Raw genomic sequence first — 16,949 nt, 5'->3', positions numbered from 1 at the left:
GTTTTGGAAAGCTCTCGAGGTAAGCTACAAGAATATGCATTGAAAAATGGAGGTTTCCATTTAAGAAATTAAAGGTGACCTTCACGTGATCTTCAAACGACTATCCAAGGTCAAACCAATGACACCATCTTATGTGCCCCTCGAAGTCACAAAACTTTTGTCTGAAACATTTTTCTTTAAAATGTCGCGTTTACGAAAAAATCGGGTGAGACGGGTGGTCTGGGACACCCTGTATAGTTCGTGTACAGTACGCTGCCGAAAGATAGGAAGATTTTTAATAATAACGATACTCAACGGATGCGCGATATCAAATGAGCAAAGAGTGAGTAGATGATGCAAAGTTCCTCGAGGTTTGCATATGAAGGCTGTGACTCAACAACGTAGAAGAAGATTCTTGAGAAGTTTCGGCATTACGCATGTTTCTCTTATTCTTCTTTTTTCTTATAATAATCAAACGTGGCATCTTGAATAGGAAACTTTGTGAAACGTAGATTTGAATTTTTACCTTACAATTGTATGGCGACGGAGTTGTGAGAAATATAGAAATTTATAGAAATACTGCACAGACAGAAGGCAAATTCAGTGATATAAAATGTAATATAAATTAAATGTAGAGTTCATAATGTGTTCGCTAAATGTATCATATGTACCGTAATAAAACGATAACCAACAAAAACAAGAAACGTCCATAGTTCTATATATGAAGATCGTAACAATTTTGTTTTGATGTAACGAATTCGATTAGTTTATTGTATGAATAAATAAAAATTAACCGAAATGAAAGATCGACGAAATATCAATGTAACGTTCGGTGCACTGTGATTCGTAGCATTCATGTCTGAATATCAAAATGTCAACGACTGGACATCGATGTTTTGTTTTGAATCATCCCTACTATCTATAAATTTTCATTCTCTACAGCTTTCAGCTATTTTTTTAACGCTGTTGCACCGTTATGTAGTCACTTTGAGCACTTTCCTTAACTTCTCCGGTACGACATACGTTCGCCGCGTAGTATTACTTGATGGCCGAAACAAACGCAAGATACTCTCATGTAACAAGTGTTTTATGATGGGTTTACATGAAAATACAATATGATAATCGTTCTATGCCTTTCGTGGTTGTCGACTTTGGTCGACGATCGTACCGAAGAGGCTAAAGACAAAAATGTGTGAATACACTACGCTAGCTCAGTGTGTAAGAAGAATTGGAAACACGAAAACGTCTGTAACTCGGAAACAAGATTAGATAGAAAAGTTCAACAAATATTTATATGAATATTTATGTATTATTTTTATCCGGTAAATTGATTTCTTATATTATGCCCACATGTTATGAGTACTATATATATATATAAAATTCTCTGATCTGTAAATTTAAATTTATATATGTACGATGTAGAACAAAATTTGTATCTTATATTACATGTGATTAAATGATATATAATATGTATCAAATATCATAATATAGTCATCATAGTTACTATATATTGAGATTTTTTTTTTTAACTTTTTCTCCACACACACATACACATACATAACACATTGTAGGGGAAAATTATGATTCTCGAGCATCAATTACAAACATATTGTCGAAGAAAATAAGAATACACATTTTTCTCATTCTATTTTATTAAGATTATAGAGGAAAAAGAATATATATATATAAATACTGTTTGTTAATATATAAACATAGACGGCGAATTCTGAATTATCATATTTTTCGATATCTTTTACAGCAGATAATTTTATATTCGGTGATCACACGTAAGAGATTCTTTATGCACTAAGATATCTTTTTTGTGATTCCGTGTAAATTCAGAATCTTTTTTATTGTTACTTATAGCTGTATTCGTATAAAATATAAATACCAAACAAGTAACTGCATTATGACTATCCATTCACAGGTACTTAATCTTTCTGTAGTCTTTAATAGAAGATTTTTAAGCTATGTTCAAAGATAATATATCCTTATTATTGCGCAATTGCGTTTAATTTTCTACATTTTAGGTGATCTGATTTATAATTTTACTTATATAATATAGAAAACATAAAAAATGCACAGATGTAAATTCGTTTGCAAAATGGTTTGAACACATTTTTTCCAGTAAGGTTAGATATAGTCTGACAGGAACTGAAATGACAGTATATAAGACATTCGATGTTACAACTGCAACGGAAAGGATTCAGAAAAAACATATTTTTATCTGTCAGATAAGAATATTGTTGCGTTCGTGTCGCGGGTCCGCGCTGAAATTAGTTAGGAATTAACGACAACTAAAGGAAGATCCTCGGGGGCAACGGAAAAATCAACAACAACAGTTGAAGATGAGCCGGGGGAAGGGAGAGTCATACATAAGTCATCGCGCGAAGCTGACGTTAGTACCGACTTAATCTTCTTATTACTATTCCTGGTAATCCTTTTCTACTATTAAACGTTTTCCTAAACTAAAAGATCCTTTGGTTTGTCGCGTTAATTTGAGAGAGAATCGAAAGTGAGCATCGTCAGCGCGACATAGAGACGCTATGGGTGGTATAATAAAGAGCCAATATTTATACCGTGTACTGTTACTTTGGCTCCTGTTCATCAATCGATGATCATGTCAGACTGTAAGCAATGGCTCACAATAGCAACCATTATAGGCTCCTCTTAACTTTGTCGGAAAAACTGTGTTCAAATCGTTTCGCAAACGAATGGATATTTCAAAACTTGATTTGAACCCTTTTTTTTTCATGCAATTCGGGACGCAATCGATGGTTTAATAAGAGAACTTAATTTCTAGAAATTAATCAAAATTAAGTTCTGTCATTGGACTATTGGCTGCGTTCCGAATTATATAGAAAAAGTATTTACATTTTCATTTTAAAACCAAATGTACCTACATGTATATAAATGTGATTCTTTTAATTTTTTAAACTTTTTTTGCTCACATTACTCTGTGTCTTAAATTGTCAGAAATTATACATCATCCGAAATGAAATTATTAATAAACGTTAACACTTACTACTAGTTTTGAAAGACGATAGTACGCAAGTGTAAAGAACACATTATTACATTCTCATATTAGTTATGCAATCGTAAAATCTTATTATTACTTTTACTGTCTTGGAAAGTTGTAATTACAATACTCTGTAGATTATTTGGATATATTTCAAGTATGCAAGAATTATCTGTCGAGAGATGTGTAAAATGCGAAAAAAGAAATACACGCGCCTTATATCAAGTTACAATTATTGCACATTTAAAGAAAATTGCATCTTTTATGCAACGGAAAACTGATAAACCTCGTTAAGGTATGTATTATTTTTCAACTGTCATAGACAATCACTTTCTTTTTTGTTGTAATCTTGATAAAGCGTAATATCAAATTTTATATAATAAAACTTTTCGCGCTCGACGACGATTATTGCATTATTAATGTGCTGGCGGTGGTGATGAAGGTGGGTCATGACGTGAACCCTACAAACACAAACAATTCTATGTATACCGCATAGTCGTATATTTAAGTTTTCACTAGCAAAAAAATGTGTTATACTCACAGGCTCATTATTGCGGCTCTTGATAATATCGTTATTTAATCGTTGCAAAGGCCGTGGTCTCAATATATACATGAGAATGATAACACCGAATATTAAACAAATATTAAGGAAGAAAATTGGGGATTCTTGAACAACTTGCGGTTCTGGTACTGCAAAAAGAAAAAAATTCACGTTGATATTATAATAAGATTTTTTTACGTTTTTATCATAAATTAATAATTCCATATTCAGCTTTGAATTAAACACGAAAAAGCAATGAATTAAATCGAAATAGGATTTAATCGTTGTTAGTAAAATCAACAATTGATAATAGACGTTAATTACAAACGATTGATATATTTATCATGATTAGTAATATTTAATAATAGTACAAAACATGATACGTACATCTTGATATGTTGAAGCATTCAGTATCCGTGCAATAATCCTGCGATTGTCGCAACTAAAACAACAATTTATATACAATTAATATACAGTTTATGTATATTTTTGGTAAAAATATACATTCTTTCTATTTGCTAAATACGTGCAATGAGCTAACTAAATTTTTAACTTTCTGCAGATATTTTAATTAGCCAATGACATAATATACAGGGCCATATTCAAGGCGGTATATTTCGTACATCCGCTTGTGTGCAAATAGAAGGAGTTAAACTCATAGAAAAGGTAGATTATACAAAATTCGTAATAGCTGACGAGGAATTAATTATTCTGTCTGAGCTAATGAGCGCACGAGAAGCGGTAGGCCGAACATATGGAAAGAAAAATGTCTTCTACCGGTGCGCGATCGTGACATTTGCGAATCGCCGCGTTCCTCCGCGGAATCTGTGTTTCTCGGTATCGCTCGTAGCTTTACGCGCAGGAACGCGGCGATTCGAAAGTGTCACGGTCGAAGACATCTTTCTTTCTGTGTTCGGACTACCGCTTCTCGTACACTCATTAGTTCAAACAGAATAATTAATTCCTCATTAACTATTGCGAATTGTTCATAATAGTTTCTACCTTTTTCCATTTGTTTAACTCCTTATATCTGCACACGAGCAGCTCTATTACTTCCTAATTTTGAAATATTTGAGTAAACAAAAAAATTGCTGTCATCCATCCTGTTTTTTTCAGAGAGCTGTTTTTAAAAGGAAACTAGTAAAAATATTGATAGTTTTTAACTACTGACAAATAGAGAAATAAAAATTGACAAGAAAATGAGTTTTTTTTTTTTTAATGGTGAACGTTTTAAATCGAGCAACCAGAAAACTCATAATTGTATTTGAGATAGATTGACCCGAAACGTTAGAAAGAGTTTACGTTTTATATATTTCTACTCTTTAACAAGCTCATATAAGAATTAGTCGTTATCGTGATCACAAATCTGCATCTGCTTCAAAACTAAACAAAAGCAAAAGTAACTGTGTGAACATTCTCTTTTCTTAGATTTTCTTTATTTTTATCATTCGAGTCTTTGTATTGAATTCATGAAATGCATTATATATTGCGTAATTGAAACATTTTTATGTTTCACTACGTGGCGTAACAATGCTTCTGCAAGCTGAATAGGAGTCATTGCATCACTAATTATCCGGATTAAGAAACTGACTTCGTTATCGTTTGGCTTGATAATATAAGAACAAAAAAATGAGAAAAAATCCATATCCTTCAGTCGCGCACGATTTTACCGCGATAATCGCAGTTTGTATCATCTGTCACGTAACTTACAATAGAAAGTAGATGTTGTATAGACAAGTGATGCCGCATGCACTCGCATGGATCAAATCCTTCGTCACTCATCGCGGTAGCAGGAGAGCTTTTCGCGTTTATAGTTTGCCACTGCTGCACATAGTAATTAAAAAATTGCTGTTTAGGAATACTTAGTTTCAAATGATTCAATAGAATTTTTCACAAATGCAATATGTTGCTCCATGCAAATAGATATTTCGCCAATATTAATATACATATTACTAGATTTTTAAGCGAGTTCAATGTGAAAAATATATACAAATAGCAATTACAAATTCAGATTTGGTATTTCGACAAATTCGCAATTTGATAAAATTTGTCGAAATATCAAATGTTGCAGTTAAAATATTGTAATCCACAGCGATTTATTGAAACAAATAACTTTAAAAACATGGGAGGTTTCACATTAATTAAACTATTACGTAAAAGTCAGGTGTCGTTATTATCATCAAGTTTCGCCGATATATAAAGCAAACTGTCAACGTTGCACGGACGTGAAATGGGAAAATATTCGACTTCTTATCTTTCGGCGAAGCACGACTGTACTTAAAAATAGCTTCTGTTATATATATCATGAATATTATATAGGTTATCGATTATATAGGTACATCGGCGAATATTCGCGTTTATCATAATAATGTATAATATTTTAACAACTTACAATGTATTATTTCTTTTTTGAGTCAGTTACTTATTTGTCCTAATAATAAAATAACATCGCGATATTTGGCAGTTTATATAATAAACATACCGCGATGTATGTTTGTCGAAACAATACGTCTTACACGATATAATATAATTCACGAAATGGTTATGGCTATCACGATATGAACGAATTACTATTCCTAGATTCCGTGCAATTTATGAAGGCCACATCAGGCGAAACAAACAGCATACAAACAGTCAAAGATATTACAATTGCTTTCATATTACGCTTTTCCTTCTATTCAGGCGCGTTTGTTTTTGTCGACAAAAACGTAAAAATTTCTAAGCGACAAGAAGAAAATTTGTCCGTATGGTGAGTCGTCGGCGTGTCTGACACGCAACGCGTTCTAGTAGCAACAGCCTAAAACGCGCCATTAGAGAGGTAGTATAATAAACAATCATGTGGCTTTCTTAAGAGCCAGTTGGCATGTTGATACAATGTGCACGAACAAAAAAACAAAGACATATCTATTATGCTCAATAATGATTACGATGAAAATACCGTCGAGCATATACATTCAACAAACTTACCGTGTCGGTCGAAAGACAGAATAAAACGAAATTATTTCCGTATAATAATAAGTGACAGCTCGTCACTGTAGACGTCTTAGATGTATTACGATTACATTCCTCGATTCGTGCCAGCCATTACGGATGTCACTTTCAACAGAGAGAAACCATGAGAGCGGCCATCGCCAAGGAGAAACGGTCGTTCCGATACGCCCTCTGAGAGCGTGCATATAAACTACCGTCCGTCACTTTTCGGCAGGCAACGTTAAGTGGTCCGTTCCATTTCTTCGCGAATAAAGGCACAAATTCATAAGACCCCGCGAAAAGAAGATTGTATATAATAATATAAAATTATATATAATTATGCATAATCATATGTGATTTATATATCTGAACTCTATGTGCAGGAGCTATAACTTTTGGATATCCACGGAGCTTGCAAACGTTACCATTACACTACCTCGGAAGGAATAGCGTTTGCAGTTATGACGTAGCATACTACCATTGGTGATGATTGCGTTTGTTAGCACTATCCTCTAACCCCGCGAACAACCTTTAGCGCTAAATAGCGCTAACAACGTCTCCCCGAACGCATCCGTAGCATGTTAGTAAGACAGAGAGCGAGATGCTACTTAGACGTGTCGCAAGCCTCTTTAAAACCTGTATCAGATTGAATTGAAATTCGACCAATCAGTGTAGAATCCACTAAATTTCGCTAATCCTGAGTTTAATTAACTTCACACTGATTGGCTAAATTCAATCTCAATTCCCAATTTGTAATCTAGTACGGGGGGCTTAATCGCTCAGTTCAGTATGTTTAGTTCAATGAGAATAGCAGCTCGGTCTATGTATTTCAAATGTCTATGATAGCTGCTTTGGCGAAAATCGTGGGGGTAATACGCTGACTTTTCTTCGCTGCATGAAATGGAACCTTAAAGAACGTCACAACCATGGTCACACCAGTTCAGTTATAAAGAACGTGTACACTTTTTGAAATGCAGCCAGTTCAGCTACGAACAACAAACCTTAGATGTCTGAATATTTTTGCAACCAGCTGTGCCACCAGAATTGAAGAAAGAAAGGAAAGTGACCGACTGCAGCTTTTGATTTCAACTGATTGAAATCTGTTGCCAGTGGTTTTCATTGTGCATAGGCCTTAAACAACGCTATCCGCTCCATTCTTGCTTGATTCTCTCTCTCTCTCTCTCTTTTTCTCTCTCTCTCTCTCTGGTACAGCGGATATTCGTATGAACGTACCTTCATCGCAAATGTCAGAAGTGTGAATTTTGTTTCGTGTACAAACAATGACGCTAAATCAACTCGATTAATCTAGCTTAAATAAATTTGAAATACATAGTGTTAATTCTAATGATTGTCGATGTCGATCAAAAGCGGCCAACAGCTGTTGTGTCAATTGTTGTATTTATTATCACGCGCTATAAATTAAGCGGAACCAATTATACTTCTCAACTTTTTAATATCTAGAATGTTTTTCACCGATTCTCTCCCACAATTAATTCAGTTGACCTAAAACGTCTACACATGCCTATTAACTAATGGGGAACGAAAAAAGTGCCCTACGTGGGCTCGAAATTGAAGATAAAGCTGTTGAAGTTACAGACTACTGGATGCATTATAATGCGAGTGTACATGATTCAAGTCTGCAAAAACTGTCGATATTTATCAGTGAACCATCCTTGCATTTTACCGCGACATTTGGGAGACCTTCACCGTTAGAACGAGCAGCGAAGGTGAATTTCTATTTGTTTGTTTAGGTGGAATTGATACAGTAGTGATCCTATATGTTTCACTTAAAGGAAACTTAATAGGCTAATATTTCTTTTAAATCCTATGAAATAAAAATCATATTACAATAAGTTTTCTTCGTGTACAATAATAACTTACATAATTTATATATGCTATAAAAAGTCTGGGATATTTTAAAGGTATTTTGTTTTAGAATTTCATGTTATACCGACATCCTTGTATCTTGAAGTATATTTCTTCATGGAACAAAGGTAGCAAGTTCTTCCTTGCTACAGAAGAAGTTAGACCATTAATTCAAGTGATTGAAAAACAAAATATACTACAAATATGTATTGGTTTACATAGTATCCTGCGAGCTTTAATATTCTTACATGAGACAGCATTGGCATCGCACAATAATGTATGCAGCAGCTCTATCTATGTTACTGCAGAAGGATATTGGAAATTAGGTGGATTAGAATGCCTATGTAAATTCGCAGATGCGACATCGACATACTACCAAAGAATAAAAAGTTACAGGTATGAGAAAGGTATATCACCGAATGAAGATATAGCTGACTTGGCTAAGTCTGCTAATCTTGCTGCGATTGATTCATATGCATTTGGAATATTAGCGGAAGATATCTTGAAAAATTTACAAGTTACAGGTATAGAGAAATCAAAAACTATCTATATATATTATCATTTTGATACAAAATATTTTAAACTTTCAAATGATTTTAGATGAAGCACCAAATATATTGGAATTTAGCGAATTCTGTAAAAAAAATCTGCAGAACAAAAATGCATGTTTGAGAAGTAGCATACTAAATGTACTGCAACATTCTTTCTTCACTCATGAATTTATAAGAATACACGCATTTCTAGAAGAATTGCCACTGAAAACTGATGTAGAAAGAGAAGAATTTTTCACGTGAGTCACACCTTAAAGGAAAATATTATAAAAATTGTACAACTTAGAATAATAGAATAGTCCATAGAATTGTCCATAGAGCGTGTAAGAAATATAAATCTTTTATAGAACATTAAGGCAGCAATTGCAGATGTATCCCGAAGCTGTAGTTGCTGAACAACTTGGCAGAGTGCTTCTTTCCAGAATGGTCTTGTTGGACAGTACTGCTCAAGTAAAACTTTTACCTTTTATTTTTAAACCTAAAGGTGAGAGAACATCTATATTCTGTAAAATCTTAATTATCTCTGCGTTATAACAGTGTATCTTATTTCACATAAGAAGTAATCTAACACCAAATTTTTACAGATGAGATGAACGACTTGGGAACTAGTCTATTTACAGCTTCCACCTTCAAAAGTATTTTAGTACCAAGGCTTCTGCAGATGTTCTGTATTCGAGATGTATCTATTCGTCTATTGTTGTTGTCTCATTTCAATTCGTTCGTGCACGTATTTGACATAGACGATCTGAAAAGCCACATTCTTCCCGAATTACTCGTCGGCATAAAGGATACCAACGATGATCTCGTTTGTGCCACATTAAAAGCATTGGCCGACATCGTACCGATCTTGGGTGCAGCGGCAGTTATTGGTGGTAATAGGGGGAAATTATTTACAGACGGTCGACCAAATAAAAGTCAGAATAGAAAGATCGGTGATATTAGAAAGGTTCTGGCATTAACCAAGGAGATACAGAATGTCTATGTGAATATAGACGAGAATAATGTGCATCTATCGGAGAGACCATCGCCGGATGGCGGTGAAGATAAGAGAGAAAAAGAATTTCCATTCGTCGAAGAGGAATGTACCTGGTCAGATTGGGAAGCGCAAGAGACGGTTGAGAACAACCACAGTTATATAGAAGCTTCTTCAGATATTTTGCAAGCAGAACCGCATACCAATACTGGTGATGCTGACTTATCAGAATCGTCGTCAAATCCAAAGAAGACAAATTATAGAAAGAAACTGGTAATTTCCGACATTACAGAGCTTGACATAAAGAATTCCAAAACGATAAAATGTTCGAAGGAAGAGTTTGATTTTTTCACGGATATGGAACCTGTGATAAAGAAGACGCAGATTTTACATATTGAGAAGACGGAGTCGCCAAAAAACATGTTCGACATAAGAACGTCGAGTGTTACTTTAGAGGAACACGATGACAATGGTTGGGGAGAAGATTTGAGCGATTTAAGTATAGACGATGCTGATGACACTACGATATTGTGAATTACCCTGTACAAAAGAATAAAAGAAACGTTTGCTTAAACTTTTCTCAGATTCTAGAACGATTAGACGCTAAGAAAAGGGCGCGTTCGCCAAAAGGGTAAACGTGTCAGAAACTTTCTTCTTCCTCTTTATACATCCTATAAATCCACTTGTGCAGTTTTTATACATTATAATTGTTATAGCTGTTGTTATTTTTATTTTCACCATCACTAATATTATTAATGTTCCATCACGCACGCGCGTGTGTATTACTTGCGATAGAACATTAATAATAGTGTGTGTACACATGCGCACACGACTAAATATAATAAAATTCAATTTAAATGATGGATTATATTTTAAATGTAAACTTCTTTATTTGATAAATTTAAATTATTGAATAAAATTATATTATTAATTTAACATTAGATATGATTTGAAATGTGTCAGATATTAATTCAAACCGGTCCAAACGTGTTTCAAAAATGGCAAAACTATTATTTCTTTTTCGAGAAAAAGCGATATAGCCGTACAATTTATTTTGTGCTCACCTATTCGCTTACTACAGTAACGTAAAAAAAATTGTACACGCGCGTATGCATAAATACATAACACAGTACATAATGTAACATACAATTGTTATATTGAATAATATTCAACATACTTTGATATATATATATATATATATCAGTATATTATTTACTCTTTCTTCCGAATATCCTAATTAAAATATTTAAAAATTTCCTGCTTTTAATGTAATTCAACTTGACACTCCACATCAAACGCTGGTCTTTCTCACATTAAATTTCGAAGTCAAAAGAAATTTTGTCATATACCATCACTCAGAGTTGACGTATGAGGAATTTGAGGAAGGAATTTTCCAATATTTTATCGATAAAAAAGATTTTTTGAAATTCAAAACTATCTATCAGTAGGTAAAGCTTGTAGAAGCTGCCTTGCTCTTTTATAAGCAATCGATTCCATAATTCCATTTTTGTTTTCTTCGTCCTCATCTTCTGCCTTTCTTATAACATCCATACCCTTTCTTAATAGCACTTCCCGTGCCATTCCTTTGCAACCTTCGAAATATTCCAAAACAACAGGGAAAATTGTATCAGGTATAGAATTTTCATCCAATAAGTTGTCTATCAGCCAAATCTGCCTAATCTTTTCGAATTTCCATTCACTCCTGGAATGTTTCCACTGTAAAACAACAATTACATTATGCATATATTATACAGAATGGATCTAATAAGAAGTTCATTACACTTTTCTCGAAAACGGTTAGAGATAGAGGGAGATTATCAAAAGCGTACAAAGGACATACGAGGAGACATATTTTGACTGTTTCGTTGTATAGAGCAAAGTAATTCAAAGTCATTTTTCAATAGAATCATATAGTTTTTTTTCTCTTTTTTTTTTTAACAAATCGATTCCTTTGTGCATACAAAAAGTACGAAGGTAATTGACAACTGAGTAGTGAATTTTCAAGATATTTTTCGTAATACTTTTCGAAATACTTTATTTTTCCATTATATTTCTGATATTTTCTCCGAACAAGATATGAAATATCCCATATTTACTTTTTGATGACATCACCTTAACACTTTTCCACATAATATTATAAGAGAAATCGATTACTGATATTAATCATTGCGCATTGGTGCATCAATGTAACTTGCCAAATACAATAAATTTTTTGTATGGTTTCTTTATATTTACAAAGATCCATTCTATTTGTCATTCTATGTACAAGAGTGTGAAGGTGATGTTATCGAAAAGTGAATACTTTGACATATTTTATATTATATAATGAAAAATAGAATTAAAAGTAAAGTAATTCGAGAAATATTCACTTTTCAGTGATCTTACACTTTTATATTCAGAATGAGCGAGAAATCAATTTGTGTTAAAGAAAATTATATACTTCCATTACAAAAATTAAAGTTGATCTTGCAATGATTTTGAATTATTGGCTATACAACGAAATTAAAGTCACCGAAGTATGTCTCTCTATATATTCAGCACTTTTGATAATGGAGTAATCTCCCATTATCTTTAACTGTTTTCAAGAAAAGTGCGGTGAACTTTTTTATCAGGTTCACCCTGTATATTTATTGCATAAGTCGTATTGTGTATACTTAATATTACCGAATATTACTGAATTGATTAAGCATTAAAAACTATCGATGTAGAAATAAATGATATTAAAAAATACCTTAGATACATAATTCAATGCCCTCTGCATGGCAATTATTCTACTGACGTGTCTCTTTTGAGCTTCCCTTTGTAAAGCCTTTTCTTTCTTCAATTCTCTTTTAGATGGTTTTTTCGAAATTTTTATGTTCTCATCGATATCTTCCTTCAGGATATCTTCATTAATAGTAGCATCGCTATTAAGATAAATTGTCCAATCAAACATATATCTTATCTTTATTTATTGATTACAAATTACTTTCTTAATTATTTAGGACATAGCATTAATTCTTAAATTTAATCACTTTTTAACATATACAGAAAATATGACAATACCTTATAACTTAATATAATTGCGGCTAAAATTAAAGTTTTACTAAAATTTAATTTGAAAAAAAAATTCTTTATATATACAGCATTACAAAAGTTTCAGATAAGTTGCTTACCTGACTTTTACTTTCATTAGCTTTTCCGAATCTCCAATTTCCTGTGCAATAAATTTTGTCTTCTTTCTTCTTGTTTGTTTCTGTTGTACAATACTTTCTTGGAAAGTCTTATTCTTTTTGCAATAGTTGTTGATATCAGCATCTGTGAAAAAAGTTATAGATAGGATATATCCAAAATCATGACATAATGATTGCTGATAGAATATATCCAAAATCGTGACATAATTCGACAAAGGATCATTTATCATGGAAAGTTATGATATAAAATACATTTTTTATGTGAAACTTCATCTTTGAAAAAGTTTATTTTAAAGATTAAAAAATGATAAATATGCCAATTTAATTTTATATTACTTTTTGAAGCTTGAATGACCTTCAATTATTACAATTAGTTTAAATACATCATTAAATAAATATTCATATGTAAAAATTATTTTGGACATAAATATGTAAGAAAATTTTTTCACATTTATCTTTGTATTCTTAATTTTTTTTATTACCATATTTAACAAAGCAAATAAAATACTTGTTAGTAAATATTAATATGGAATTTTTGTTTATTTTCGAAAATGCAGAGAATATTATTTTTATATTGATACATATAATTGCGAGTTATATACCTTATATATTTTGGATAATACAGTACTCCCCAAAATTAATAATACAGTAACGAAAATATTTGTAGACATTGTTGCACAAGTGACAGTTAATATCAAGTTTAATGAACAACTAGAAATTTAAAGAAATACATAAGATATAATTTACCATCGGTTTTTTGCTTTTCACTTTTCCGTTTCCTAGGTTGTCTAAGTTTGATTTTTGTCGTATTCTCGGCATCCATTTTATCGTAGAAGACAAATTAACGTCCTTTAATTTGCTTTAAAACACGTGATCAGTCATATCATACAATTTGGCAAAATAAATATCTTAGGAAATGATACAATTTAAAATATGCCATGCGGTTCACGCGCGACTAACCTAACGCATATCACCATGCGGTTGACGTCGTTGTAAATTAACATTAGGTTGGGCTAGGTTTGCGCGCTTTCTCTTTCTAACAGCTGATTCAAATGAAATTTAGCTTGATTTTTATGAAATTATAGAAATTAATTTAAAAACGAAAAATTTAAGCGAATGGAAATCTTGCTTAGGAGGATTTTGTTAATTTTTGCAAAATAAAAAATTCCTTAAATAAAAATTACATCACGGATGACAGGTTGATGCCAATTGTTAAAGGATAACAAATCAGAAAGAGATGTTTTGCGCCGAATGTTGATATTTATTCCCGATAAGCAAGAAATCATTATTGCGATGCTATTACAATGATATGATATACAATGACATGTAACGCTTTCGAATATGTCCCCTCACAGTACGTCAACATCCCAAAAAGATTACGATAACCTTAAATTCTTCTTAGTTATGGCTGCCTAAAGTCTTGTTTCCAACGTTAGTAGCTAGGCTCTTATGGCTTCTGCCCACAGGACGCAACAACGATTGTCGCGCGACGGAAATTCGCGCGGTAGCCAATCAACATGACGTTTTTCGGTAATAACTAGTAGTTTATTGTCTAGTAGTTTGTGACAAGTAGTTTAATGATTGGTCAATTTCTTAAATCTTACGCCTTAAATTGTAAACCCCGCTTTAGTCCTAATCTATAATAGGTGCTTTAAGACTCAAGAAATTGACCAATCACGATCAAATTATAAAAAAATAATCAATTGTGATCGGTTAATTTCATAAAGCTTAAAACTTTATTGTAGACTTAGCCTTAAGGGGAAAGTTTACTGTGACAAGAGAAAAAACAGGCCGATTTTCCGGATTTTTTTTCTAACAAAATATGACTCGTACATTAAATTAAATTAAACCGTCATCTTTATTATATATTCAAATATTTGTAAAAAAATTTTCAAGTCGAAATATTCAAAATTGCCGTCGTGGCACTTCTTCAAGTGCAGGTCCGTTTTTTTTAGGTGCCCAAACGGTGTATATGAAATCTCACGTCTGGGTGATCTGAAACAAAAAACAAAATATGGTTATCATCTACACAGTATTGACTCTCGTCTGACGGAGGATTTTGTCGATAAAAAATTTTGGCGCCGAAAAAAAATTCTTGAAATTTTTTTCTATTTTTTTGCCCAAATTTGATGTTATTATTGTTTATAACAATTACACAAAAAACGATATCAAAAAAATGCTCCGCCAGACGAGAGACACTATTCCAGAGAATATGTGGTTAAAATTTCAAGTCGATTCATTCATTAAAACTCGAGATATCGTGTACACCGTATTGAAAAACTTAGTTTCGAGAAAAACGCGTTTAAAGTTTCGGTATTAGTTTTTTCAATGAAAAAAATCATTTTCAGCTTCTTACCATTAATCGCCCATTCCTGCTTCATATAGTACACCTTCTTCTTCAAGGAAATCCTCTTCGAGTGCCGATCGCGCCGTTCTTCTTTCGATTCTCCCTTCTTTTGAAGCGTCGAACGACCGTTCGTTTGCTTGTGATATTCTACGCTCGTCCACGGTGTTACATAAATTGAAGGCGTTTTGTCCAATTTTGATGTTCATAACGTCCATCATTTTGAGGATACTGGAGTAGCCTTCATTGAAAATGCTCGAGGTTCACAATTACTGTATTTAACGACTAAGTTGAATCCAAGTCCACGGATACTACTTTCCGAAAAAGTCACATTTCCACCGCACGTTTTGCACATGATCATTTCACTCAGCGTTTGAAACAAGAATAAAAATTCAATCAAACGGTATCCATAGCCATTATTAATTTCCACTTCCACCGATTTCATTCTTAATTTTTTCGCGGAAGAACTTGTCGATTCCGTTTCATTCTCCATCGTATGGCGATTTGGTGGCGGCGGTCTTTTCCTACGTCGTGAAGGTCGTCCGGGAGTTTCGCGTGAACCCTTTCGGTCGAAAGAAGCAGGCTTCATTTTGATAAAAGTATAAAAACTATACGTTAGCCACGCGGGAAACGCCGAAACGATCACAGCTGTTCGACACACTGGCCCTTAAAATTACACACTACCGGCGTTCTTACTGTTGAAATCGCTTTTAACTGACTATAAAATATACCTAGTGACATCTGTTGATCGACTTGGAGTATTAGAAATGTTAGAAATTGAATTGCAAGTCACTACGCTGTACCCGCTGAACAGATAGGAATTTGCCGCAGGTACGCGTTTCGGAGCGCTTCGGTAAAAGGTCGAAATTTCAATGAAGAAAAATTTAGCCGGATATAACACTTAATGTACCTTATTTTAGAGGGTGCAAAGTATTTTTTAAGCCAATAAATAAAAATTGATTTTTTGAAAATTTTACAGTAGACTTCCCCCTTAAAGTGGACTCTACAATGAGAATTTAAGCTCTAAGCCTTAGGAAAGTGATCAATGTGATCACAGTCGATTATTCTCCATATGTTCGGCTGTGATTGATCAATTTCTTAAAGCAAATACCTATCGTTGACCAAAACTTACACGAAGGCTCGTCTATAATACTGGTATAATAACATTAAAGGTGCGTACTGGGAGCGCCGCGCTGTCAATCGTTCTTTAGATGTATAACAAAGTTAGAATACGCTAAATAGTGCGTTACTTCGAACGCATCAATAGTCGGATTTTATCATAGAGATATAAGAATAGAGGGAACAAGGGATATATGCTGTAAGTGGAAGTGATAGAAGTCAAGAGAGAGATGGATGCCGAGTGTTCTGTCTCTTTCTAGTCGAGCGCTGTGATTGGTTGTTACAATGAGCCGCCAAGACGACCACGCGACGTCAGGAGGGGAGAAAGCAGACTAAAATTTCGTTTTGTAAATATGCGTGCACATGTGTGTAGAATTAAAATTCGTTAAATATTCGAACGTTAACAAAATAATA

At 33.2% G+C, this 16,949-nt stretch overlaps 3 protein-coding genes across 5 annotated transcripts; 1 reads left to right on the top strand and 2 right to left on the bottom strand.

The window, feature by feature from the left end:
• Positions 1-2,722: 2,722 nt before the first annotated feature.
• LOC106741966 (small integral membrane protein 14-like) lies at positions 2,723-6,661 on the bottom strand. The gene is made up of 5 exons (XM_014614461.1): positions 6,507-6,661; positions 5,250-5,363; positions 3,927-3,981; positions 3,540-3,688; positions 2,723-3,459 (listed from the first exon to the last, which is right to left on the bottom strand). Exons 2-5 carry the CDS (start codon positions 5,319-5,321, stop codon positions 3,415-3,417), a joined length of 321 nt encoding a protein of 106 aa, XP_014469947.1. The 5' UTR covers positions 5,322-5,363; positions 6,507-6,661; the 3' UTR covers positions 2,723-3,414.
• Positions 6,662-7,440: 779 nt separating this feature from the next.
• Positions 7,441-10,473, top strand: LOC106741962 (protein-associating with the carboxyl-terminal domain of ezrin). Its single transcript, XM_014614456.1, has 5 exons — positions 7,441-8,236; positions 8,446-8,899; positions 8,976-9,165; positions 9,274-9,410; positions 9,511-10,473. The coding sequence occupies exons 1-5, from the start codon at positions 8,042-8,044 to the stop codon at positions 10,431-10,433; spliced, it is 1,899 nt and encodes a 632-aa protein (XP_014469942.1). The 5' UTR covers positions 7,441-8,041; the 3' UTR covers positions 10,434-10,473.
• Positions 10,474-10,785: 312 nt separating this feature from the next.
• LOC106741963 (uncharacterized protein C7orf50 homolog) lies at positions 10,786-14,474 on the bottom strand. 3 transcript variants are annotated; one of them, XM_014614457.1, is made up of 5 exons: positions 14,033-14,474; positions 13,820-13,931; positions 13,055-13,196; positions 12,631-12,805; positions 10,786-11,615 (listed from the first exon to the last, which is right to left on the bottom strand). In XM_014614457.1, exons 2-5 carry the CDS (start codon positions 13,893-13,895, stop codon positions 11,334-11,336), a joined length of 675 nt encoding a protein of 224 aa, XP_014469943.1. In that variant the 5' UTR covers positions 13,896-13,931; positions 14,033-14,474; the 3' UTR covers positions 10,786-11,333. The 3 variants fall into 3 exon arrangements, with proteins under 3 accessions (XP_014469943.1, XP_014469945.1, XP_014469944.1); XM_014614459.1 differs by having other exon boundaries at positions 13,820-14,115; positions 14,391-14,474; XM_014614458.1 differs by having other exon boundaries at positions 13,820-14,135; positions 14,391-14,410.
• Positions 14,475-16,949: the final 2,475 nt, after the last annotated feature.

This window comes from Dinoponera quadriceps, unplaced genomic scaffold (genome assembly GCF_001313825.1).
Source record: "Dinoponera quadriceps isolate SergipeBrazil2010 unplaced genomic scaffold, ASM131382v1 scaffold458, whole genome shotgun sequence".
In the NCBI taxonomy this organism is placed as follows: domain Eukaryota; kingdom Metazoa; phylum Arthropoda; class Insecta; order Hymenoptera; family Formicidae; genus Dinoponera; species Dinoponera quadriceps.
The sequence above is the reverse complement of the archived record's forward strand: the minus strand, read 5'-3'. Positions and strand labels throughout refer to the sequence as shown.